At 41.1% G+C, this 25,170-nt stretch overlaps 2 protein-coding genes across 2 annotated transcripts; both read right to left on the bottom strand.

The window, feature by feature from the left end:
* Positions 1–4,404: 4,404 nt before the first annotated feature.
* Positions 4,405–5,357, bottom strand: LOC124262366. The gene is made up of 2 exons (XM_046696852.1): positions 5,305–5,357; positions 4,405–4,977 (listed from the first exon to the last, which is right to left on the bottom strand). The coding sequence occupies exons 1-2, from the start codon at positions 5,337–5,339 to the stop codon at positions 4,605–4,607; spliced, it is 408 nt and encodes a 135-aa protein (XP_046552808.1). The 5' UTR covers positions 5,340–5,357; the 3' UTR covers positions 4,405–4,604.
* A 441-nt stretch (positions 5,358–5,798) lies between these two features.
* On the bottom strand, positions 5,799–24,657 carry LOC124262362. The gene is made up of 5 exons (XM_046696847.1): positions 24,566–24,657; positions 8,428–9,303; positions 7,727–8,116; positions 6,815–6,920; positions 5,799–5,943 (listed from the first exon to the last, which is right to left on the bottom strand). The coding sequence occupies exons 1-5, from the start codon at positions 24,624–24,626 to the stop codon at positions 5,799–5,801; spliced, it is 1,578 nt and encodes a 525-aa protein (XP_046552803.1). The 5' UTR covers positions 24,627–24,657.
* Between the last annotated feature and the right edge of the window lie 513 nt (positions 24,658–25,170).

Here is a 25,170-nt window from a genome sequence, read left to right as displayed (position 1 = left end):
CAACATATATAGACACGATGAAACAACATATATAGACACGATGCCCCAGATGAAACCATGACATGATGCCCCAAACATGAATGACAACATATATAGACATGATGCTCCAGAACATGTAATGAAACAACATATATAGACACGATGCCCCATGCCAACATATATAGACACGATGCCATGTAATGAAACAACATATATAGACACGATGCCCCAGAACATGTAATGAAACAACATATATAGACACGGTATAGACCATGTAATGAAACAACATATATAGACACGATGCCCCTGACCATGTAATGAAACAACATATATAGACACGATGCCCCAGACCATGTAATGTAATGAAACAACACATATATATGTAATGAAACACGAAATAGACCATGTAATGAAACAACATATATAGACACGATGCCCCAGAACATGTAATGAAACAACATATATAGACATGATGCCCCAGAACATGTAATGAAACAACATATATAGACATGATGCCCCTGACCATGTAATGAAACAACATATATAGACATGATGCCCCTGACCATGTAATGAAACAACATATATAGACACGATGCCCCAGAACATGTAATGAAACAACATATATAGACATGATGCCCCATGACCATGTAATGAAACAACATATATAGACACGATGACATGATGCAACCCATGACCATGTAATGAAACAACATATATAGACATGATGCCCCAGAACATGTAATGAAACAACATATATATAGACATGATGCCCCAGACCATGTAATGAAAACAATATATATAGACATGTAATGATGACCCCCTTGATTATGTAATCAAACAACATGACATGTAATGAAACCATGTAATGAAACAACATAATGAAACAACATATAGACATGATGCCCCAGACATGTAATGAAACAACATATATAGATGCCCCAGAACAACATATATAGACATATGCCCCATGTAACAACATATATAGACATGATGTAATGAAACAACCACGATATAGACCATGTAATGAAACAACATATATAGACATATATAGATGATGCCCCATGACCATGTAATGAAACAACATATATAGACACAACATATATAGATGCAACCCAGAACATGTAATGAAACAACATATATAGACATGATGCCCCTGACCATGTAATGAAACAACATATATAGACATGATGACATGTAATGCATGATGCCCTGACCATGTAATGAAACATATAGACATGATGCCCCAGAACATGTAATGAAACATATATAGACACGATGACCCCAGAACATGTAATGAAACAACATATAGACACGATGCCCCAGACCATGTAATGAAACAACATATGCACCCTGACCATGTAATGAAACAACATATATAGACACGATGCCCCTGACCATGTAATGAAACAACATATATAGACATGATGCCCCAGAACATGTAATGAAACAACATATATAGACATGATGCCCCAGACCATGTAATGAAACAACATATATAGACATGATGCCCCAGACCATGTAATGAAACAACATATATAGACATGATGCCCCAGACCATGTAATGAAACAACATATATAGACACGATGCCCCTGACCATGTAATGAAACAACATACATAGACACGATGCCCCTGACCATGTAATGAAACAACATATATAGACACGATGTCCCAAAACATGTAATGAAACAGCGGATATAGACATGGTGATTCGGATTATACAATGAAACAACATCTATCGAAATGATGCCCCACGAAAGACAGTCGTGTTTGTATTCCACCCAGTACAAGAGTGGTTCAACCGAGACGCCTGTGCATGTTCACCCTGTGTACGGTAATTCACCTCTACATAGATGTAGTCGATGGAAAGCTTACACCAGCATGAATAATCTAACGTGTTCTGAAACAAATCGACAGCGATAATGACGTCAAACCAACTGAAGGGTCTAACACTGGAGAAATATATCTTCCTTTTCATTTAATGCATAGTACTCGGTGGCCTCATTAAGTCAATACTTGATGCACTGATGTTTGCTATCCTCATGTAATCGGCACAATGATGTAATTGAGTCCTGCTTTTCGAACAGCTGTGGGTTGTCGATATGCATTTGACTCCATGACCCCTCACAGACAACAGACGATGAACAGCAGTGTTGACACTTTATGAATGTGATCTCATTGAGTCAGCACGCGAGGAACAGCAGTGTTGACACTTTATGACTGTGATCTCATTGAGTCAACACACGAGGAACAGCAGTGTTGACACTTTATGACTGTGATCTCATTGAGTCAACTCGCGAGGAACAGCAGTGTTGACACTTTATGACTGTGATCTCATTGAGTCAACACACGAGGAACAGCAGTGTTGACACTTTATGACTGTGATCTCATTGAGTCAACTCGCGAGGAACAGCAGTGTTGACACTTTATGACTGTGATCTCATTGAGTCAACACGCGAGGAACAGCAGTGTTGACACTTTATGACTGTGATCTCATTGAGTCAACTCGCGAGGAACAGCAGTGTTGACACTTTATGACTGTGATCTCATTGAGTCAACTCGCGAGGAACAGCAGTGTTGACACTTTATGACTGTGATCTCATTGAGTCAACACGTGAGGAACAGCAGAGCTGACACTATATGACTGTGATATCATTGAGTCAACTCGCGAGGAACAGCAGTGTTGACACTTTATGACTGTGATCTCATTGAGTCAACACGCGAGGAACAGCAGTGTTGACACTTTATGACTGTGATCTCATTGAGTCAACTCGCGAGGAACAGCAGTGTTGACACTTTATGACTGTGATCTCATTGAGTCAACTCGCGAGGAACAGCAGTGTTGACACTTTATGACTGTGATCTCATTGAGTCAACACGCCGGGGAACAGCAGTGCTGACACTATATGACTGTGATCTCATTGAGTCAACACGCGAGGAACAGCGGTGACACTATATGACTGTGATATCATTGAGTCAACTTGAGGAACAGCAGTGCTGACACTTTATGACTGCCATCTCATTGAGTCAACACGCGAGGAACAGCAGTGTTGACACTTTATGACTGTGATCTCATTGAGTCAACACGCCAGGAACAGCAGTGCTGACACTATATGACTGTGATCTCATTGAGTCAACACGCGAGGAACAGCAGTGCTGACACTATATGACTGTGATCTCATTGAGTCAACACGCGAGGAACAGCAGTGTTGACACTTTATGACTGTGATCTCCTTAACAGCACATGGCGAATAGTTCTGTAGACCGTATGTGACTGGTTGGCCTCACTGGGTCAACACATGATCAACATCTGTATATTGACAGTATATATGTGACAATCAACACACAGCTGTGACCAGACAGTCACGGTGTCCTCTTTCAGTCAACTTCATATGATATCAGCTTGATAGTGCCAACATTTTGTTACTCGTTGACCTCCTTGTGTGGACGCACGCTCAGCAGCTGTGTGCTAACTTTTCTTTAGACCTGTATTAACTAAGAAATGACTAAAGCCTTTTTCGGAAGACGTAGGTGACATTTGGTATTACTATATAGTTGTCTGGGAGTTAGCAACGTTTGGTATATATTTGATTATGGTCTGGGGGTAAGCAAAACTCGGTATGTGTGGAATTATGGTTGGGGTAAGCAGCACTCGGTATGTGTTGAATTATGGTCTGGGGTGAGCAGCACTCGGTATGTGCCGAATTATGGTCTGGGGTAAGCAAAGCTCGGTATGTGCCGAATTATGGTTGGGGTAAGCAGCACTCGGTATGTGCCGAATTATGGTCGGGGTAAGCAAATCTAGGTATGTGCCGAATTATGGTCTGGGGTAAGCAAAGCTCGGTATGTGTTGAACTATGGTCTGGGGTAAGCAGCACTCGGTATGTGCTGAATTATGGTCTGGGAGCAAGCTGCGCTTATGTGTTGGATTTTGTTCTGTGGGTAAGCAAAGCTCGGTATGTGCCGAATTATGGTCTGGGGTAAGCAGCACTCTGTATGTGTGGAATTATGGTTTGCGGTAAGCAGCACTCGGTATGTGCCGAATTATGGTCTGGAGTAAGATACACTCGGTATGTGTTGAATTATGTTTCTGGGAGCAAGCTGCGCTTAGTATGTGTCGAATTTTGTTCTGTGGGTAAGCAGCCCTCGGTTGTGCCGAATATGGTCTTGGATAAGCAGCGCTCGGTATGTCCTGCGTCCTGAATTTCGGATGGTAACTTAAGCAGTGTTCAGCGTGTATTCAGAATTTTATTCAGAATGGTCGAGGTATGGAAGGTTGAGCGGAGCACATACAACGATAAGGCTAAAACTTTCCACAATATGTAGGCACATAAATTCTTCCCTACTGAAGCACAGCAGCTTGTCAAAATAAATACAAAAATGCCCAACGAGATTGGCAGACAAGATGGTAAATAATATATGTTGATGTTGATATTTTAAAGTTTACATTTCCTTGTCGCTCGGTCCAGGCGATGATATAAACACAACTTGTGATGTGACATCAGGGTATGAATAAAGCTGCCCTACAAATGCTTCAACATTAAAACCGATGGACGACGCACCAATGTCTGCCATAACGGAAGAGATGTACAAGTGTGCGGCGCGCCGACGGGTACGACGTCACAGTTTACTTCAGACTGGCGTTGTTATATACGTCCGATAAGCTAGCGTAGTCACCTTCCGTGTCAGCATTGTCGTAGACGATGTCTTCTGGTTGTTGACGTTTTCTGTTCCGCCTCGGTGGGGCAGAAGGTAGTGGTGGTGGAGTTGATGACGTCGCTCTTTCGGTAGTTGCTGAGGGCGCCGGTGTTATTTCTTGTGGCGCTGTATATGTGGCACTGTCAACTGTTGTCTTCAGTACAGGTTTCTCGGGCTGGGTAATAACGGCAGGTATGTCTGGCTGGCTGTAAGCAGCCTCACTGTACGTTGGATCATTGTACCAGGACTCTTCTCTTCCTCCACGCTGTTGATTGAAGTTCCTCATCTTCTTCCTCTGGGACCTGTAGAAAGTGAATGAGAACACACTTGGGAGAGGGATATGTAAAGAGAGAAAGAAAGTGTGAGTGAGTAATTATAGTCTAGTGGTTAAAGCGTTCGTTCGTCACGCCGAAGACCCGGGTTCGATTCCCCACATGGGTACAATGTGTGAAGCCTATTTCTGGTGTGCCCCGCCGTGATATTGCTGGAATATTACTAAAAGCGGCCTAAAACCAAACTCACTCAACCACAGTGAGATAGAGCAAGAGTCTTGGGTTGGTTAACTGTTGCATTTTCCCCCGACGTTCATGGTGCAGATATTGTGCAGCATGCTGATGTGAATAGCTTACCTTCTGTAGAGCAGGTAGACGAAGACGCTGCCCATGATGGCGATAATGGAGACGAGAGACGCCACGACACCAGAGAGAATCCCCCCTGCAAAACCCAAAGACATATACACCTGTACAATGATCTATCCATCTATATCACTTGAATCCGACCATATCTAGGCACACCGATCAATCCATCTTCATCTTCCATCTACACCTACCCGGACCATTCTAGTTACACCAATGCTGATCATTAGGCCATCTACTGGACCATTCCATATGTCCATTAAAATTCACACTGACCTTTCGATCTACATCAAGCAGATCTCTCCTACACCCACAACAATTATTTTATTTTCACCTTCTTTTGTTATTCAGTCCCGTTGATTCCATCCCGATCTCTCTATATACACTTCCCAGGTCTGTCCATCTAAACCCACCCGATCATTCCATCTAACATCACCCCGATTTGTCCATTATATATTGTAGGCTCTTATATTCCCAAGGCCGGTAAGTCACGTACCTGGTATAGCACCCGAATCCTCCTTTACCGGGTCGCTCCCCGCCCCTCCCATGACGGCACCCACACCACCAGCAGAAGCTATGGATGCTGTCGTCTTCTCCACTGTGGGGGATGATGTTGTTACGGGATTTCTTGCACTGCACGAAGACAATTATAAACTTTGTTTTCAACTTCACAGAGCTTTAGTGTTAAATGATATAGACTTGAGGACAAGTGTTACAATGTATGACTCTTTGCTGCCAAGTAATAGTGACGGGATCTAGACAAGTGGAAGTAATTGTTGGAAATATACAATATAACAATAATAAACAGTTTTAACATAGACATATTTACACTAATGATGTAGCTGTTGAGGGGTTACGTAGCTACAATAGGCTGTGTAGAGTTGCGTCCCTTTTGAAAGCCAGAAATTAGTGATCGCAGGTTCAAATCCCAGTGCGCTCTTATAATGTTTCTAGGTTTGCCTGTACCATACACGTGCTCGAGGACTTAACAAAGTGGAACACGTCTACAACCTTCATCATCTCTCGTGACACGCCGATATAACTACACGGATGTTGATTGTTTAACTCACTCACTACCTGTGGAATAAAGTGGTTAGCTGTGGTTAGCTCACAGATTTCGGGTATGCTCCGAATATTTTAGTTAGTGAATAAGGGTTTATCGCCACTTTTGTAAGTTATATTACTGCTTGTCAGACTAATGTGGGCGATAATCCAGAAACGATACAAACATTCAACACTTTGATGAAAACCACGAGGACGTGCATGTCACAGACAAACCTCATGACATAATCTGGGAGAATCAGTGAATCAGTGAAAAATATTATGACCTATATAAGCCAGCAGATAGTGTTTCGACCTCGTGATATCATCAACTACTGACATACAAACCCTGAATAGCTCCCTTTGTAACGGGATCTTGGGCTATCTTCCATCCCTGCAAACGCCTTTCGCCTTTGAGAAGAACTATCAAAATGCCATCTGAATATATACCAGTTTTCCATACCTTTGTGCGTTGCTGGGTTGCGTCCCCTGTTCTGTGATGGCCGGGACTGAACTGATGTCGCGGCAGGTCATCAGCAGAGCAGCTCTGGTCGCGTTGGGTCCATGGGCTGGAATGAAGTCACAGTATGTTTACGTATAATCAATGGAGTACAGACGATGATGTATCTATAAGCCACGCCTGTCGGTGACACCCTGGTGTTCTTGTGTGTGAGAGGTAGCAGACTTTCACTGGCAAGCCGAGACCAGGCTGTTAATGCACTCACTGTCCTTATTTTCCTAGTACAATACTCATATCCTGACAGGAAGAGCTGATCCTTGCGTTCAGAGTTTGAGACTCGCTTACTGACCGGCTGGATGTGATCCTTGCGTTCTGGATACAATACTCACCTCCTGACAGGCTGGATGTGATCCTTGTGCTCTGGATACATTACTCACCCCGTGAGAGGCTGGAGCTGATCCTTGTGCTCTAAATACAATACTCACCCCGTGACAGGCTTGGATGTGATCCTTGTATTCAGGATACAATACTCACCTCCTGACAGACTTAAGCTGATCCTTGTATTCAGGATACAGTATTTACCCCCTGACAGGCTGGAGCTGATCCTTGTATTCAGGATACAATGCTCACCCCGTGACAGGCTGGAGCTGATCCTTGTATTCAGGATACAAAACTCACCCCGTGACAGGCTGGAGCTGATCCTTGTATTCAGGATACAATACTCACCCCATGACAGGCTGGATGGGATCTTTGTGTCACCCCATGACAGACTGCAGCAAATCTTCACTGAACACGACTCTCTCCTTCAGCAGGTCGGAGCAGAACCTTTTAAAACCCACTTAAGCTGAATATGTTCATCAGGGTAGAGCGCTCACCTCATATGGAGATTGAGACTGTTCAAGTTACAAAACTCACCTTCGAATATGCCGCGGAAGCCAGTCCTATCGGCCACTGCTGGAATCTCAGTAAGGTAGGTCATGCGGAGGACGTTGCTGGCGAGAGGTTGGGCATCCCGTCGAGTCTTTCCACACAGTTCCCCCACGACTTTGAACTTTTTGGCCTCGGGGTGGGTCTTCATCTCCATAAGAAGCATATCCTCAGTACAGAGAGTCTCGTTGCCTGCCATGCTAGTTGTCAGGGCCGAGATGGTGATGGAGGAGTTGGGCTCCGTCCTCAGGACGCACTCACATGTCATGAATTCTCCCGCCCTCCCGGAAGTGCCTCCTGGATAGCCAGGTGAGGTAACTATGACAGGGCCATTTTTACTTGTAATAGTCAGGTCACATATGCCAAATGTGGAGTCATCTGTAAACATACATTTACGAATATGGTTAAATAAATAAAGGTTTATCTTTAGTAGTGTTGACTACATAAAAATGTACACGAATGTTTAAAAAAAGCTGCATACTGAACTCTTTTCAGGTGTTTTGGAGTGCGTTCCATTATTGATAGCTCGTATCCTTATGAAACCCTCTTGACTATGTTCAAGGTTGTGGTATGGTAGATATTACAAGAATGAAAAATTAAAAACATAGGAAGAGCTATTTGACGAGAAATACTAAGAGCAATCAATGTAGAAATCTGATTTGTAATTTGTAAATTTGTAATTTACGCACCTGGCAAACAATCATATTCAACGGTGACGAAATTAATTGGTCGAGGACATTCTGCGAATGGCGTCTGTTCATAGCTGAGGTCACATGACTGAGCGCCATCACAAAGCGCCACCTGTTCATCTAAAGTAGCATCCCTCCGACATCTTGGACGTCTGCTGTCACACACGCCGTCATGAGAGTAGCCTGCTGTCACCTTGACAATTCTGATCTTATGTAAAGGGTCACATGACACATTACCCGATACAACGGCCACTTGCCTCCGTTTCCGGTCCGACTCTTGTCCTCTCCACATGTTATTTCCGGTCCAGCCATTCGTTGGTGTCCTGCTCAGACCAAACGCCGACCTAGCATTCACTGCATTTACTGGTCCACCCCAGTTTCTATTTCCTGACCAAGGATTCCTAGAGCGTCCAGAGCGAGGTCCCTCCTCCTCTTCTTCCTCAATCTCCTCTTCTTCCTCATCAGGCTCCCTATACCAGCCCCGGTTACCCATTCCCCCCTGTCTGTTATTTGTCCAACCGTTGTTGTTGCCTTCAGACCTAAAATTGTTACCACGATTCCTCGGTGCCCAGTCTTCCGGTTCCTCGTCCCACCATTCCTCGTCTGGTTCTATGTAACCGCGCCTAGTCGCCACCCCGCCTTGAGGCCCCCGGTAAACGTAGGGTCCGAAGGGTTGTGGAGTCTCTTGGTCTGGTTGCCCCAAATCGCCCGAGTCGTTGGTACCATTCTGCAAGGTATCGTTTCCCCATGGAAGTGTTGAGAGTAAGTCGATATTGAAGGATGGCTGGTTCGTTGTCGTCGTAGAGGTAGCAGATGTTGCAGTGGTAGAAGATGGAGGGACAGGCTTAAAGCAAGACACCTTCCTCGATATACCTGCTGGAAGGAGAACTCAGTTAACTCGGAGGGTGAAGTAAAGACTTCAACATAAGTTCATCATAATCTTCATCAAAACACAAACAACGCCTCACACCAAACATTCTGTGAGTAAGCGTGCATAAAGGACAAACATGAAGGCCAGTGTCGTCATTTTAATCTCCAACTTCTTTGAGTGGCCTTTAGAAGTTGGTGTTTTGAACAATGAGGAGAGTTCTATGCATATACAACTTCTTTATTATTATTATAAGAGACGTTTCGGTGTAGATACTAACACCATTATCACTTGCTTGATAACGGTGATAGTAGCTACACCGAAACGTCGTTTATACTAATAAAAAAGAAGTTGTATATCCTAGAACTCTCCTCGCTGTTTAAAGAAATCTAGTTTAAAATTAGATTTGACAAACTTTGCAAACTCACTCAAATGTTATTAGGCTGAAAACAATAGCCTAAACACTGCAAAAGTAACGTATAAAACATAGACCGATGATACCTGTATCACAAGTTCTTGTATGCTTCCTGTTTAGCCACTGTTAACATAGGTTTATCATTACAATTCCAGAATCAGAACCTTATCTGCAGGGCCGTATCGAGTTTCCCAATTTGATTCTTTAAACTGTTTTTTTACAGGTATTCTATACCGAATAATGTATTTCAGTATGTTTGTTATTCTGTATATTGGAGCGGTGGGGTAGCCTAGTGGTTAATACGTTCGCTTGTCATGCCAAAGACCCGGGTTCGATTTCCCACATGAGTACGAAGTGTTACGCCCATTTCTGGTGTCCCCTGTAGTGACTTGGCTCGAGTATTGCTAAAAGCGGCGTAAAATCATACTCAATCACTCACTCACATGTTGGCATCTTTATTATACATACTAGTATGCATGATAGAACTCTGATGTTGATTAATGGAGGAAGAACAGGCAGCGACAGGTTAAAAAAACCCTACCTCCTTCCTATCAATAGATACGGGTGGATTGAAAGGTTCCCAACAATCTCAGTACAAACTGAATATCTTGCGTGTATTAAGCACATTACGTTCCATGCTTACCGGCTACATCTGAGACACTATACTACCAAGGACTGGAGAACCCTCTGCGTCATTTAAGAAAGAATCAAATATCATGACCAGTAAATATCATGTATCGAAATATGGCAGATCTACCTAACCTAACCTGCACTTTTACAGGTACACTGACGATAAACTTGCGTGAGTTGTCATCCATCCTTTAGCTTGAGGTAACTACCTAACTCTCGTCCCGAGGTAATGACCTTGACCGTACATTCCCACCAGTGCAACTGTCACCTGAGTTGTCACCCGGTTACAAATTATTGCGGTTATTTTACTTTGTGTTGACAGGGATAGGAATTGAGATGTGTTGTGAAATTTATTGCTCAGGAAAATGATGGAATACTTACAGGTTATGAAAGGAGAAGAGCATTGGAAGCTTGGGGTTGTTTTACTCGTGCAGTATTTATTGTTCTGCAGATGATTTCTATAGGCAGCATGCGACTGAGCTGATGACATATCTAGGTAAGATTACTGGTGCCACTGATGATTTCTATAGGCAGCATCCGACTGAGCTGATGACATATCTAGGTAAGATTACTGGTGCCACTGATGATTTCTATAGGCAGCATCCGACTGAGCTGATGACATATCTAGGTAAGATTACTGGTGCAACTGATGATTTCTATAGGCAGCCTCCGACTGAGCTGATGACATATCTAGGTAAGATTACTGGTGCAACTGATGATTTCTATAGGCAGCCTCCGACTGAGCTGATGACATATCTAGGTAAGATTACTGGTGCAACTGATGATTTCTATAGGCAGCATCCGACTGAGCTGATGACATATCTAGGTAAGATTACTGGTGCAACTGATGATTTCTATAGGCAGCCTGATTTCTACTGAGCTGATGACATATCTAGGTAAGATTACTGGTGCCACTGATGAATTTCTATAGGCAGCATCCGACTGAGCTGATGACATATCTAGGTAAGATTACTGGTGCCACTGATGATTTCTATAGGCAGCATCCGACTGAGCTGATGACATATCTAGGTAAGATTACTGGTGCAACTGATGATTTCTATAGGCAGCCTCCGACTGAGCTGATGACATATCTAGGTAAGATTACTGGTGCCACTGATGATTTCTATAGGCAGCCTCCAACTGAGCTGATGACATATCTAGGTAAGATTACTGGTGCAACTGATGATTTCTATAGGCAGCCTCCAACTGAGCTGATGACATATCTAGGTAAGATTACTGGTGCAACTGATGATTTCTATAGGCAGCCTCCGACTGAGCTGATGACATATCTAGGTATGATTACTGGTGCAACTGAGCTGATGACATATCTAGGTAAGATTACTGGTGCAACTGATGATTTCTATAGGCAGCAACCGACTGAGCTGATGACAATATCTAGGTAAGATTACTGGTGCAACTGATGATTTCTCAGCCGTCACGTTGGCGACACTGACCTTCGGTTTCAACAACGCGATCTTTTGCTGTAACAACGTGATCGTGTTGTACCGCTAGAACATCTTGAACCTTGGTGGTTTCCTAGTCAGGCTAATTGTCTCCAGGAGTTGATGGTCTGATGTCGACATTGGAAGATGACTCGTATGAAGACTCGGAAGACTACTCGTATGAATACGCTACAACATCTGGTTTCCCGGTATTATGGTAACTGACGTTGTCAATGGGCGAGTAGACTTGGCAGTATCTGATGTTCCAACCAGTCATGAGCAAATCACCACTGGCTTCCTTCTGATATTCACAGTTTTCTTTTCGACTCAAAAACTAGCTCACGTCCTTCAATATGCCCCAGACCTCGGGTTCCAGTGTTCAAAACAATGACACAATTACGGTAGTACAAGTAGATGAGTATTTCAACTGCAAGAGTCAGTGGAACATCCTATCTTGTTTTCAAGGACAAAAAAGCTTTGACTGACATTATTATTGGTAAAAATGGAAAAATGGCAACCACGCTCTCAACATCTATAACAGCAAAGGCTAATTTCAACATCATACATGCCGGCATAGTGTATTTAGGAAACGATGCACCTTCCTTTGCCATAATAATAGGAAAAGCTGGGTAGCGGAGATAAAGAGGGGAGAAGAGAACCTTGAAGATCATCAAAGAACAGGAAGACCTTCATCCATTGCCAGTAAGGAACATGATGTAATTTGTGATAATCGTCGACTCGCCATTCCCGTATGGCCAGTACACCCAAAACCACACTCTAAGAAATAAACTGGGTTCTTCTGACTCCATGTTCAGGTTCATCATCTGAGATTGTTTTCGTTTTGAAACAGACCCAGCTGATTTTGTTGCATGATCTGTAATAGCGGAGGAGTGTTAGTTTAACCACATAACCCATTTGATTCACAACTATATACCCATAAACTAAAAAAGTAGTGGACACGTCTAACGTTTCTCCTCCGATGAATACAAAGCTGGCAGGGTGTTGGCTTCCGTTTTCTGGGATTATCAAAAGACCATTAATGGGCATTATGTCTCCAAACTAATTACGCATATGTGTGAGAATGGTTGAAACTAACTCAAGGAAGACCCATGTGGACCAGGACGATACATCTGTGTACAAGTCTGTTGTCCCCATGACTGTTATGCATGACTATGGCGACCCGTGAAGATCCGAGTTAGGTCTTTAGCAACCCATGCTTGTCGTAAAACGCAACTTATGGGATCGGGTGGTCAGGCTCGCTGACTTGGTTGACACATGTCATCGTATCCCAGTTGCGTAGATCGATGCTAATGATGTTGATCACTGGATTGTCTGGTCCAGACTTGATTATTTACAGACAGTCGCCATATGGCTGGACTATTACTGAGTGCGGCGTAAAACAAGCATGACTGCGGCTTTGTACTCATTGTACTCATTGAAGATTCATCATTCTCCCTAATTCAACAGACACGTCGTCATACGATTTGAATACGTTCCAAAGCGGCGTTCAACCAAAATTTAGGAGCAAAGCTGAAAGTGATTCAGGTCTTGGACGTTTACAACTTTGATGAAACCAACTTGAAGAGGAAATGCTTCTGAAATTTCATAATTGATAAGTATATGGAATCCTAGAAGTTACATCGACGTGATGTTCCTTTCCGCATTCCATGGAAATATTCGTACATGACAAATGTGTCGACAATATCCAGCACGCTGACATCACGTCTCTGGTGACACACGGTTGTTGGGTTTCAGAGTCTGGGTAACTTCGTGACTGTGTTCCAAAAACTAGGATTTTTCCTTGATGTGTATATGACGTCATCAACTTCTTTATTACGAAAGGAGAATAAAGAAAATAAAGAAAGAAATAAGACGTCTGAGATTTCTTTTTCAAACAATACGTCAGAAAATATTTTATAATGATTGATACACTGACAAATCTATAGGCAGACTTGTTACATATCAGTTTTACAGTTTGAACATGTGAAATTGTACAGGCACAAGCCCCACCTGTGTTATTTATGGGCTGCAGTAAGTCCTTGGTATCGTTACGTACGTCATTTCAAGGACACTGAGTGTACAGGTTGTCAAACTTGATTCAGTGCTGTATTTAATCAAAACATGTTATGTTTTCTCTTTGACTCGACATCGAATACTAAATACAGATGAAACACAAAAGATTCATTCTTTGGCTAAATGCTACTATGTTCTTCATTAAACATTACTATCCTCTCGTAATATACCTGTCTGTCTGTTGCTTCGAATAATGCGGCCCAGGATTCCCATAGTAGATACATTTATAAACATTGATGCACATGCTAGCCCCCTGGGTGCAAATATCATCTTGCCATTTTATGCTCCTTGGTCTGTCAGTGAATTTCACCAAAGTGGCAAACGTCAAGAACTTGCATTACTTCGGGTTTTCCTCCCACATTAAGCCGATAAGAGTAACATAACTGGAATACCCATTCAACCACACCCCAACCCAACCCAAACCAACCCCACACTGATGCAGGATTGTGTAAAACAATAGGTCCAATATGTGCTCATTCATCCCAATGATATAATACACTCTGTTTTCTTAAGTACATGTATGTTTTGATATATCATAGAGGCATAAATATATCATTTCTCTGGTGTGTTCAATTTTTTCACAATTATATAATTTATTTTTCCGATATGCCTTCATATACCAAAGGGGCAGTGGGGTAGCCCAGTGGTTAAAGCGTTCGCTCGTCACGCCGAAGACCCGAGATCGATTCCCAACATAGTTACAATGTGTGAATCCCCTTCTCCGGTGTCCCCCGCCGTGATATTGCTTGGAAATTGCTAAAAGCGGCGTAAAGCCATACTTACTCATATACCAAAGTGGTATAAAATAATTCACAGTTAATCTGACATGTGTTAATTCTTTAGAATGATGTCACATGATATTTCTTTCCCTTCTCATGTACGTTCATTTATCAACATGATAGGACATGGTACGTTATTTTCTTTCTACGTGTTCCTTCTACAATGGTGCTGTGTGATATGCTATTTCCATTATATGTGTAAAATCCTCGCAATAATGTTATAAGACATGAGCTTTCTCGCACCTAATTTCATTCATAACAATGCTATGATAAAGTACAATATTTCCATATTCATATTTATGTTTATAATAATAAATTATTTGTAGGATACGTATTCATGTTTTCAGAATTAGGTATAGAAAATAATTTCTCTGTATGTCTTCATTCATAACAATAAAGAATTTTACTAATGTTCATATATTAGATGAAATAATACATCAATTCACGATGAGCAATCATGTATTAGATAAAAAATATCATTCCATTTTCAGCTAGATGTTATTGTTTGAAGTTAGACATGAAGGTGTGGGTATATTACTTACATAGGTAATATACTTCATGTCAATCTTCTTAAACACATGTATGTGTGATGTAGTTGCTGTCAAGCTGCGAGTTGATGTATGTTCAATCAATATGAACATCTGAAGGAATTAACTGCAGTTATCACGTGATTTACTCAGACAATTACAAGCACAAAAACACAAATAGATCGTCATCAATCAACAAAGACTATGTGGCGTCTTGATCTCATAGATTTTCCCATCATTTCACTTAAAGGGGAGACAATTCGTGGACGTCAATGGGGCAACTAGATGGGTCAATTGTGACAGATAGCTGATGGGCCAAGTCATTAAGTACTAGTAGATACTAGGTAGGTATGCCTCTCGGCAAGACTTGCTGGTGTCTCCTGATGTCACAGGTATCTTGTAGTTTCATTTGGCTCCAACTATTGTTGGTAGTGGAGAGGACTTTGGTAGCTTCCCAGTTTATGGTTTTGTCTTCTTTTTTTAACTGTTCGGAAGTTGCGGATTTTTGGGCCAGTTTGACCACAGATGTCTCATGTTCTTGGAGTCTGGTGTTGATGGTAAATGTATGTCCAATGTTCTGGGCACAGTTGCAGATGTTCAGGTATGTGCATCCTCTGTGGTTGGACTTTAGCTGCTACCTCCTAGATGGGTCGTGATGGTCTTAATTATGTCGACTTTGTTCCTGATGAGGCAAGAAACATGTTCTATGGTGGTTCTGATGATGATGTGGAGAGTAGAATGGGCATGGTAGATGTTAAGGAGAGGGAAGGAATTCATGATATGGAAGGGTTCACTGCTGAGGGCATCACACAAATGGATTTGGTACATGGGTGAACGGATCCAGAGAGGGGTTTGCGCACCCCCATTACCACACACCCCACACCCCAACGAAAATCCTGAGGTAAACTTACCTTTACGCCTCTTTTAGAAACATGGCGGGCACCAGAAATGAGCTTCACACATTGTACCCATATAGGGAATTGAACCCGAGTCTTCGGCGGGATGAGCGAACTGTTTAACCACCAGGACCTAGTGGTGTGCAAAGCTCGCGGTACACTGATGTTCTCAGTCCGTCTTCGGTAGGTTGGAAGGACACGTCGGTTGGTTTCATGGTGAACAAGAGTCTTTGGTGATTGGCGTTGAGATATTTGATGAGCACTGTGTGCTGGAGCTGTGTAAACAGTGGCCTTAATTGTGTGATCTCATTGTACCTACAGTCTCGGTAACTGATAAACTAAATGTTTCAGAAGCATGTTTAAATATAAAACATACGCAAACAGGATTATTCAAGAAAAGTGCGTGATGGCATGATGAGACAGTGGACCATTCGATGTTTTAATCACATCCATAAACTTTCTCCCTTATGTGAATAAATCAAAATGTCATCCATAGACTTCCCACCCAGGCATACTTATTCCGATTTAATTTGCACCCATTTTAAGTGACTTCATCATGTCTGCTCTGTCCATCATATTGTTAAAATATTTTCCCCTGTTATTGCTATTTAACCGACATGTGCTACTCTATCTCATGCATAAATATTCCTTCACAAACTTCATATAATGTTGTTCCCAAGTTCATTATTCAGTCCTGCTTGACAACGGTGTAAGGATGTACACAACGACTGCGCTATTACAGTACATTGAGGAAGTTATCAATATCACTGTGTTCACTTTCTCATCAGTCAACATTTAACAGATGACAAAGAACACGAAGGATTCCTGTACATGAATGAATTCAAAATAACTTCAAAGCGGTCATGTTTCACTCAGTTACAGCTATCGATCAATTACGTCCACATAGCACACCTTTCGTCTTCGTTAATTGAATACATACCAGTGATGTTATAATTATTCGTAGTGCTGAATCATTCGAAACGAGTTCATTTGATATTGTCGTCAAAATCTAAAAACATAACCTTTGCGGAAGCTATCAACTTCGACTGAGTAATTTCATAATGTTTCGCGTCCGGGTTCTAATTTATTGTTAAAAGACAAGGCTCACTTCATTGAATGACGGTGTTTACCCATTTGTTAGTCAAGTCAGTTGTTCCAGTGTAGTCAGTATTTATCCATTACTCATAATCACAAACGAAATTGTAAAATAAAGTGGTTAACGTTACTGTGGATTCTTTTGTTCTGTTGTTGTCTTTTGTTTGTATACTATATCATGACTATCATTACAAAGTTAATGATAGTGTACCGATTGGTCATATTACATAAAAATTCTTCTGCTTCAGCGTGGATTTGAATATGTTTTACTTTCGCTTTAAGCAACAATTTATCGTTACATTTGACCAAAATGATTTAATGATATATATCATATACAACAACCATTGGTCACTGAGAGTATTAACTAATTTAATTATTGTCCTGAGTATTGATTATTATCTTTTACATTAAATTTAATGATTTCTGTAAATACACTAAAACTGTAAATAAATTTCCACAAGTTTCTTTTCTGTTGTTTCAGTCAGTGTTTAGTTCCATTGTTCTCTGCCTGGTTAGTAGACTGGATGCGTTGATCCTTGCCGTATATTTCTTCAAGCGTGTAACAGATGAAGCAACGCCTGTTACTTACCTTTTGAGCTGTAATTAACGTGTTAAAGATGAACTTTAGGTTATATTTACCTATTCTAAGTATTCAGGCCTGCATTTAAAATTTCGATTGTTGAGCGAGATATTTTAATGACGTTATGAATATGGCGTTTAATCTGACGTACGAAATCCCTGTTTTGTCCAGTAATGGTATATCTGTTAATACGGCCTTAACCCCTCCTTATGAGGTATCCAAAGCCTTACATTGCCATATTATTAAAGCATATATAAATATATAGTGTCTGCTACAAATGTAAGTCTCTCTTAGACTTAATTCGATAGGGAACGGCTTGTGTACTCTAGTATATCTAGTATGTAATTTTGTAGATAGGTTTTTACTTTATTAATAAAATTTCTGTCAGTCTGTCTATTCAGACACACATGATTGTGACTGGTTTTTTGACGGATCACTTAACCACTTGATGGTATTTTGACCTAACCCGTGAAGATGCGGGTTAGAACTGGCCTTCCGCAACCCATTCGGCGACTAACGGGATAGGGTGGTCAGGCTCACTGACTTACACATGTCATTGTATCCCAATCCCGTAGATCGATGCTCATGCTGTTGATCACTGGATTGTCTGGTTCAGATTCGATTATTTACAGACCGCCGCCATAATGCTGAAATATTGCTGAGTGCGGCGTTTTACAACCAACGGTTTGAGCGCATGTGACCTTACACATAAGACATGCAGAAAATTGTAAACGCCAGTAAACATCCAAATATGTAGGGTGACATAGTGTTCATGCATTGAGTAGTCAAGCACAAGCCGTTTTCAAAGCGCAATGCTAATACCCTAACTACTAGCAGTTAGTTAAAGTTTTAGCTCACTAAATATAGCACGATCAGAAATTATTGAGAATTTTAGGAATATGTTTAATTGGATTTCTAGTATAAACAACCTTGACCAGCTATCAAGTGCTTGGTTTCATTCAAGAGAGACAACTCCGTTAATCCTTTTTCATTAGTTTGTGAAGAGTTATTCCCCTTTGTTTACTTGCTAGCAGACGACATTTTCAGTGATCCTCAGTATGGATGATTTAGAGAAGAGGAAGTTGATTTTAGAGTATTATAACAAGGACATCAGATCAGCTAAAGTTATTTCAAGTAGAACAAACATCCCTTTGTCCACTGTTTATCGTGTTTTGAAAAATATTGCAAATGGATATGGCATTCAGCACCAGGGAGGCGCAGGTAGGCCCAGAAAATTGACTGTCGGTGACAGGAGGCAGCTTGGTATTCTTGTTTCTAAAAACAAACGAAGGACTTTTGAAAACTGTGGCTGTCTATAGGGAGGCAATTAGAACTGAGCTGCATGCAATGGGTTGGCAGAAAAGTCGAGGAATCCCATCACCGATCATGAAACCTGAACACAAGGAGCGAAGGTTGAACTGGTGCTTACAGCATAGAAATTTTAACTGGGACAATGTGATTTTCTCAGATGAAAGTTCTTTGTGGCTGTTTCCTAATACACTGAAATTCTGGACCAAACAAACTGAAAACCTTTGTATCAGCGCCCTAAGTACAGTCCGAAATTTAACGTGTGGGGTGGCATATCTGTGTTAGGGGCAACGCCCCTCTGTGTATTTGAAGGGAATATGAACAGTGAGCGGTACACAGATATTCTCGAGGGACATTCTCTATGGAAATATTTTGATTTTCCAGCAGGACAACGACCCAAAACATCGTTCAAAGCATTCACAGACCTGGTTTCGGACCCAAAATCTGACATTATTAGATTAGCCAAGCTATAGCCCTGACCTAAATCCAATAGAAAATGTTTGGGGACTTATGAAGGAAAGTGTCAATAAGAAAAATCTGACAAATATTGCTGAAATGAAAGAAGAGGTGGTCCGATATTGGGACAGCATGGACCACAACTTTCTAACTTCTTTGATCAGTAGTATGCCCCGCCGCATTGAAGCCTGCATTGCTGCCCATGGTGACTTGACAAAATACTAACTGTTCACCTGTCTTTGAATCTGGAGTTATGTTCTGCTAGTATTCACATTTAATACGTGAGTAATGAGTGAACAAAATATAAAAAATTACAATCTTTAAATTCTCAATAATTTATGGTTGTATTGTATAATAGTACGCCGATGATCTGAACCGTGTGAACTCCATATTTTACAATTTATAGGTCAGTGGTATATCTCCATCACCCAATTACGATTCAAATTTATATGTTATTCTTTGAGTATATCTACTCAGTATGTACACATACTGTTAAGTTCAAAGAACGCGAAACTTAAAGAGAAGCACATAATGAACGAACTGTTTTACAAATAGTCTTAATGCGACAACCGTCAGAGTTGATTGTACTACCACAAATCATGACCAAGCACCAGGTTTAGGAGAGGTAAGGAACCTGCAAGGTGTGACATATCGCTGACAAATTGCCCATAAATACTGCGAATACCTCCATATCTGTCTCAGTTACTAAGACTAATTGCCGTGTGCGTGTTATACGTACTGATCACAGGCTATTGTGACAATGGAATAGTTGATGGTAACACCTCAGTACATGACTGACGTGTGCTGCACGTGCCCCAGGGGAGGACCCCAGGTTAGGACCCCAGGTTACACATGCACATGTCACCCAATGACCCCGAGACCCCCTTCCAGCACGCCAATCTCCTCACATCCTGACCTAACGTTTCATAACAGCTGCCAGTAGTGTCTAAGAATACTCAGTGAACGCGTCACAACGTCGCCTCCAAAAACGAGCAACATTTGATTGATAGAGACATTCTCTTTCTTTCTGCTTTTCCTTGCTGAGAAATGTCATATCCATCAACCCAACTTTCTGTATCATTGTTATATATAGAAAATACCTATTCACTATTCGTATCTGTGTAATACTGTCAAGTCAATGGGTTTATGTATTCATAAATTGGGGTTCTCGAAAACTGGCCGCAAACATTTGTTATCTGCCGAGCAGTATATCTGATATTAGTGATATTAGTGTTATATACTATTAAATGTAAGTATTGCGTCCTCAGATCTGCTTGTAATTGTGTATTTGTTTTATTGGTTTTTCAAACTGATTTTATATATTAGACGGATTGGTAAAAAGTTTTGTTACTTAAATATGAAGTAACGGAGATAATGTTTAGTTGATATGCTGTCTATACGAGGGAACGCATCGTATGCATTACACATATTCATGAAAGCATTTTGTACATGAACAAGATGGAGGAACACAGTTCATACGATACTGAGAGTAGATCTGTTGTGACTATGTGAAATGTTTTGTCGATTTTATTTCCATTCATTTTATGGATGAATGAAGTTTAAATGTTACCTTTATAGAAAGTTTCACATTAAGCACATGAAGGAACGCAGTTTTTTTATTACTTCTAGTGAGAAACACATCTTGTGTAATACTTTTGTTAGAAGAACGTTGTTCAATATTACCTATATGGAATAGAGAAGCCTATGCATTACTTATACTGAACTACACCGATTCTATACAAACTTTTTGAAAGAACACCGCCAGTATACAACCTTACTGAAGGAATACCGTTTGTACCCTACCGGTATGGGGGAATGCAGTTCAGTGAAACGCTGAAAATGGAGGACCGCATTCCCATCTTTTTTGCATATTGAGGTAATCACTTGAAATATTTTGTATGGAAAGGAACGCACATGAAACGTCATAAATACTGAGGAGCGCATTTGAAGCATTTTATATGTGGAGGAACGCATTTAAAGCATTTTGTATATGCTGGGATACATCAAGTTCTAAACACTATTTATATGGAGGAACCCATTTGAAACATTCCGTGTAACTGGGGTAATGCACTATATATTTTACTGATGTGGAGGGAAACGGTTTTATACGTTACGTGTACGGGGGAACATAAGTATACACTACCTACATAGAGGAACTCATTTTACGTATGATGCTATGCAAGAACGTAGTTCATACATAACGTGTGTAATGGCGAAACACATGTTATACATTGCATACAAGGAGAATCACAGTTTATGCACTACCTGTTTTCAAGATCACATTTTAAGAAATAACTATGAAAAAGAAATACGCGTACACTTTACACGTTTGAAGAAAATGAGTTTGTACACGTCTTATATGGACGAACACAGTCTGAACAATGCCTGCATGTATGTGGGGGAACACAGGTTGTTATATACAATATTGAATATACGACCTATATTGAAGAGCACAGTACACTACCTATGGAAGACTGACTGACTGACTGACTGAGCTTGGTTTTACGCCGCTTTTACGCAATATTCCAGCAACATCACGGCGGGGGACACCAGAAATGGGCTGCACACATTGTGCCCATGTGGGGATTCGAACCCGGGTCTTCGGCGTGACGAGCCAACGCTTTAACCATTAGGCTACCCCACCGCCCCCCTATGTAACTACTTACATGAATAAACGAAGTTTTACTTTCATTTATGAGCACAGTTGGTGTATTAGATGTACAGATGACAAGGTTTGTATGGTTTGGTAACAACGTGTGTGACTAAGACAGTATGTGCACTACTTTCATGAAGGAACATAGCATATCATCTGTATTCAGGAACACTGTACTCTATGCACATTACGGTACACTTTTTGTTCAATACCTCTAAAGAGGAATACGATTTTACATCATTTAGACGAGAATGCAGTTTGTACAATGCCTAGATACGAACAAACACGGTTTGTGGAATGTTTATAAGAAAGAACACAGTTTGTATGCTACGTAGATGGAGGAACACATCATGTTCCTGTTGGTAGAATGGCCCTCATCGTAAAACCATAGCGGTAGCCTCTATACCTTCATCAGACCACTCTGACATTGTCCTCTTGATATGACCACTTTGACATTATTCTTTTGGCCTGGCCAGAGTGACAATATCCTCGTAACTTGACCAAAATAGCATTATTCTAGATCAGACCACCTTCACATTATCCTCTAGATCAGACCACCTTCACATCATCCTCTTGATATGACCACCTTGACATTATCCTCTTGGAAGGAGAACACTGACATCATCCCCTATGGCCGATCATCTTGACAGTATCCTGTAGACCAGCTAACTTTGAGAGTATTCTCTAGGTCTGACCACCTTGACATTATGGCCAGATGCGTTCACATTGACAGTATCCTCTGGAGCTACCACCTTGAAAGTACCCTCTCAACACTTCCATCTTGGTAGTGCCCTTTAGACCACATGATTTGAACATTATACTCTGAACCCGATCCCCATAACATCAGCCTCCGGAAGAGATCATCTTGACAGTGTTCTCTGGACCAATCACCTTGACAGAATCATCTACAAATGACTATCTTGACAAAATCATCTACAGATCACTATCTTGACAGAATCATATACAGATGACTATCTTGACAGAATCATATACAGATGACTATCTTGACAGTATCATCTTCAGCTGACTATCTTGACAGAATCATATACAGATGACTATCTTGACAGTATCATCTTCAGCTGACTATCTTGACAGTATCATCTTCAGTTGACAGATGACTATCTTGACAGAATCATCTACAGATGACTATCTTGACAGAATCATATACAGATGACTATCTTGACAGTATCATCTTCAGCTGACTATTTTGACAGAATCATATACAGATGACTATCTTGACAGTATCATCTTCAGCTGACTATCTTGACAGTGTCATCTAAGCTGCCCGATCAACTGAAGTGACTACATGTACTTGTACACAGTGTTTTGCAAATTAAACAAAGGTCATCAATATGTCCCTGAGATCCGAACACAAAACATTCAGATGTAGCTTATGATGTCCATGAGTGTCAGATAATGGAAGAAATAAAGCCTAGGCAAGATAAGTATGAAATAGCTTGACGATTCAATTCAGTTATTTTCAAAATGATCTGTTTGAACGTCACTTCAGAAGTTGTAAGTACAAAGAACTGTATAATAATTCTGGATAATAATAATGTTAAAGCCGCGTTCCAGGCAATATCTTACCTTTCTTGATCTATAACATGACACAGAATACACATACCGATCAACCAGGGGTGGTATAACTACAATAATGTTAAAGCCGCGTTCCAGGCAATGTCTTCCCTTTCTTGATCTATAACATGACACAGAATACACATACCGATCAACCAGGGGTGGTATAACTACAATAATGTTAAAGCCGCGTTCCAGGCAATATCTTACCTTTCTTGATCTATAACATGACACACACAGAATACCGATCAACCAGATGGTATAAGGGGTGGTATTAAAGCCGCGTTCAGGCTTTAGCTTTCACACCTGATACAGAATACCATTTGATCAACAATTGGTGTAACTTTGAAATCACAATCCATTTTTCTATACGATATATCCGACAAATAGTGTGTATAAGCCAAGTTGATTGTCGAACATGGTGTGTTTAAATTATACGATACCGAGCACAAAAATTATCTAAATCTAGCCAAAATTCTCAAATCCCAGTAAGCATTCAGACATAAAGACAAAACAAAAGATTAAACTCAAATTAGAAGTCGAAGAAATGGTTTAGCAGTCAGCGATCCCTATTCTGTTTGAAACTGATCGTGTGAAGTATGTTCGTGTCAAATTCTAGCGATGACATCCATTTCACCTGCAAAATTTAACCACAAATGTCAAAATATCTAACCCCACCACCTTCCCCCAGGCGTATTGAAATCATTCCCCCGCTCTGCAGAGAACATGTTCATTGTGGTAATGACCGAGGGAATATGTTTTTGGGTCTTTTAAAGTATATTCTTAGATTATAAACTCGATACCCGCAACCAGAAATGTAGGTAAGTCAACTTTAACTCACCTGCAGCGTCTCTGACAGACACGATGGCCGCTACACACAACCAAAAGGCGGTGGATCGCATGTCGTATCTGGAGATGTGCACTGTTCCAGCAACTCTGACAGGGCTTGACGTCTCGATAGGGACAAAACACACCTACATTGCCTGCCTTCCTGGCACGTGACGATACCTGCCTGACAGGCGATTAGCTGGGAGTTCTGCGAAGACAATGATGATCTAGTCCATCATTAGCCCATCAGTCACTGTCCACGTTGTCACGATTAACACAGTTGTATATTTTATAAATGTCCATGTAATGAGTAGTGTGCCTTCATTACAGGTGCGCGGTGTCGCGAGTTGACGCAAGAGGTGAGGTGCGCTGACCACTAATACGTTTTGAAACAAACCGACGCGTCGCAGTTAAACAGTACCAACGTTTACACAACAAGTTAGATACACATTAACGCACAGACGGGCAGGACAGTTACAAAAATCCTGGTAAAGCGAAAACTTACACAGAACTGGGTAGACATCAACAGTTAAACAGACCAATATAGAGACCTACACTTACACCGACCTGGGTAGACCCCAACAGTTAAACAGACCCAAAGTGAGACCTATACTTACA

Source organism: Haliotis rubra, unplaced genomic scaffold (assembly GCF_003918875.1).
Source record: "Haliotis rubra isolate DU_JTF1 unplaced genomic scaffold, ASM391887v1 Scf832, whole genome shotgun sequence".
Lineage (NCBI taxonomy): Eukaryota > Metazoa > Mollusca > Gastropoda > Lepetellida > Haliotidae > Haliotis > Haliotis rubra.
The sequence above is the reverse complement of the archived record's forward strand: the minus strand, read 5'-3'. Positions and strand labels throughout refer to the sequence as shown.

Bases quoted from the DNA above. Each gene is read 5' to 3' on its own strand.
- LOC124262366 (XM_046696852.1), bottom strand. From the start codon at position 5,339: ATGGGCAGCGTCTTCGTCTACCTGCTCTACAGAAG. The intron at 4,978-5,304 runs GTAAGCTATTCA...CACTTTCTACAG, and splicing joins GTCTACCTGCTCTACAGAAG to GTCCCAGAGGAAGAAGATGA.
- LOC124262362 (XM_046696847.1), bottom strand. From the start codon at position 24,626: ATGCGATCCACCGCCTTTTGGTTGTGTGTAGCGGCCATCGTGTCTGTC. The intron at 8,117-8,427 runs GTGCGTAAATTA...GTATGTTTACAG, and splicing joins TGAATATGATTGTTTGCCAG to ATGACTCCACATTTGGCATA. The intron at 6,921-7,726 runs GTGAGTTTTGTA...ACTTCATTCCAG, and splicing joins CTTCCGCGGCATATTCGAAG to CCCATGGACCCAACGCGACC.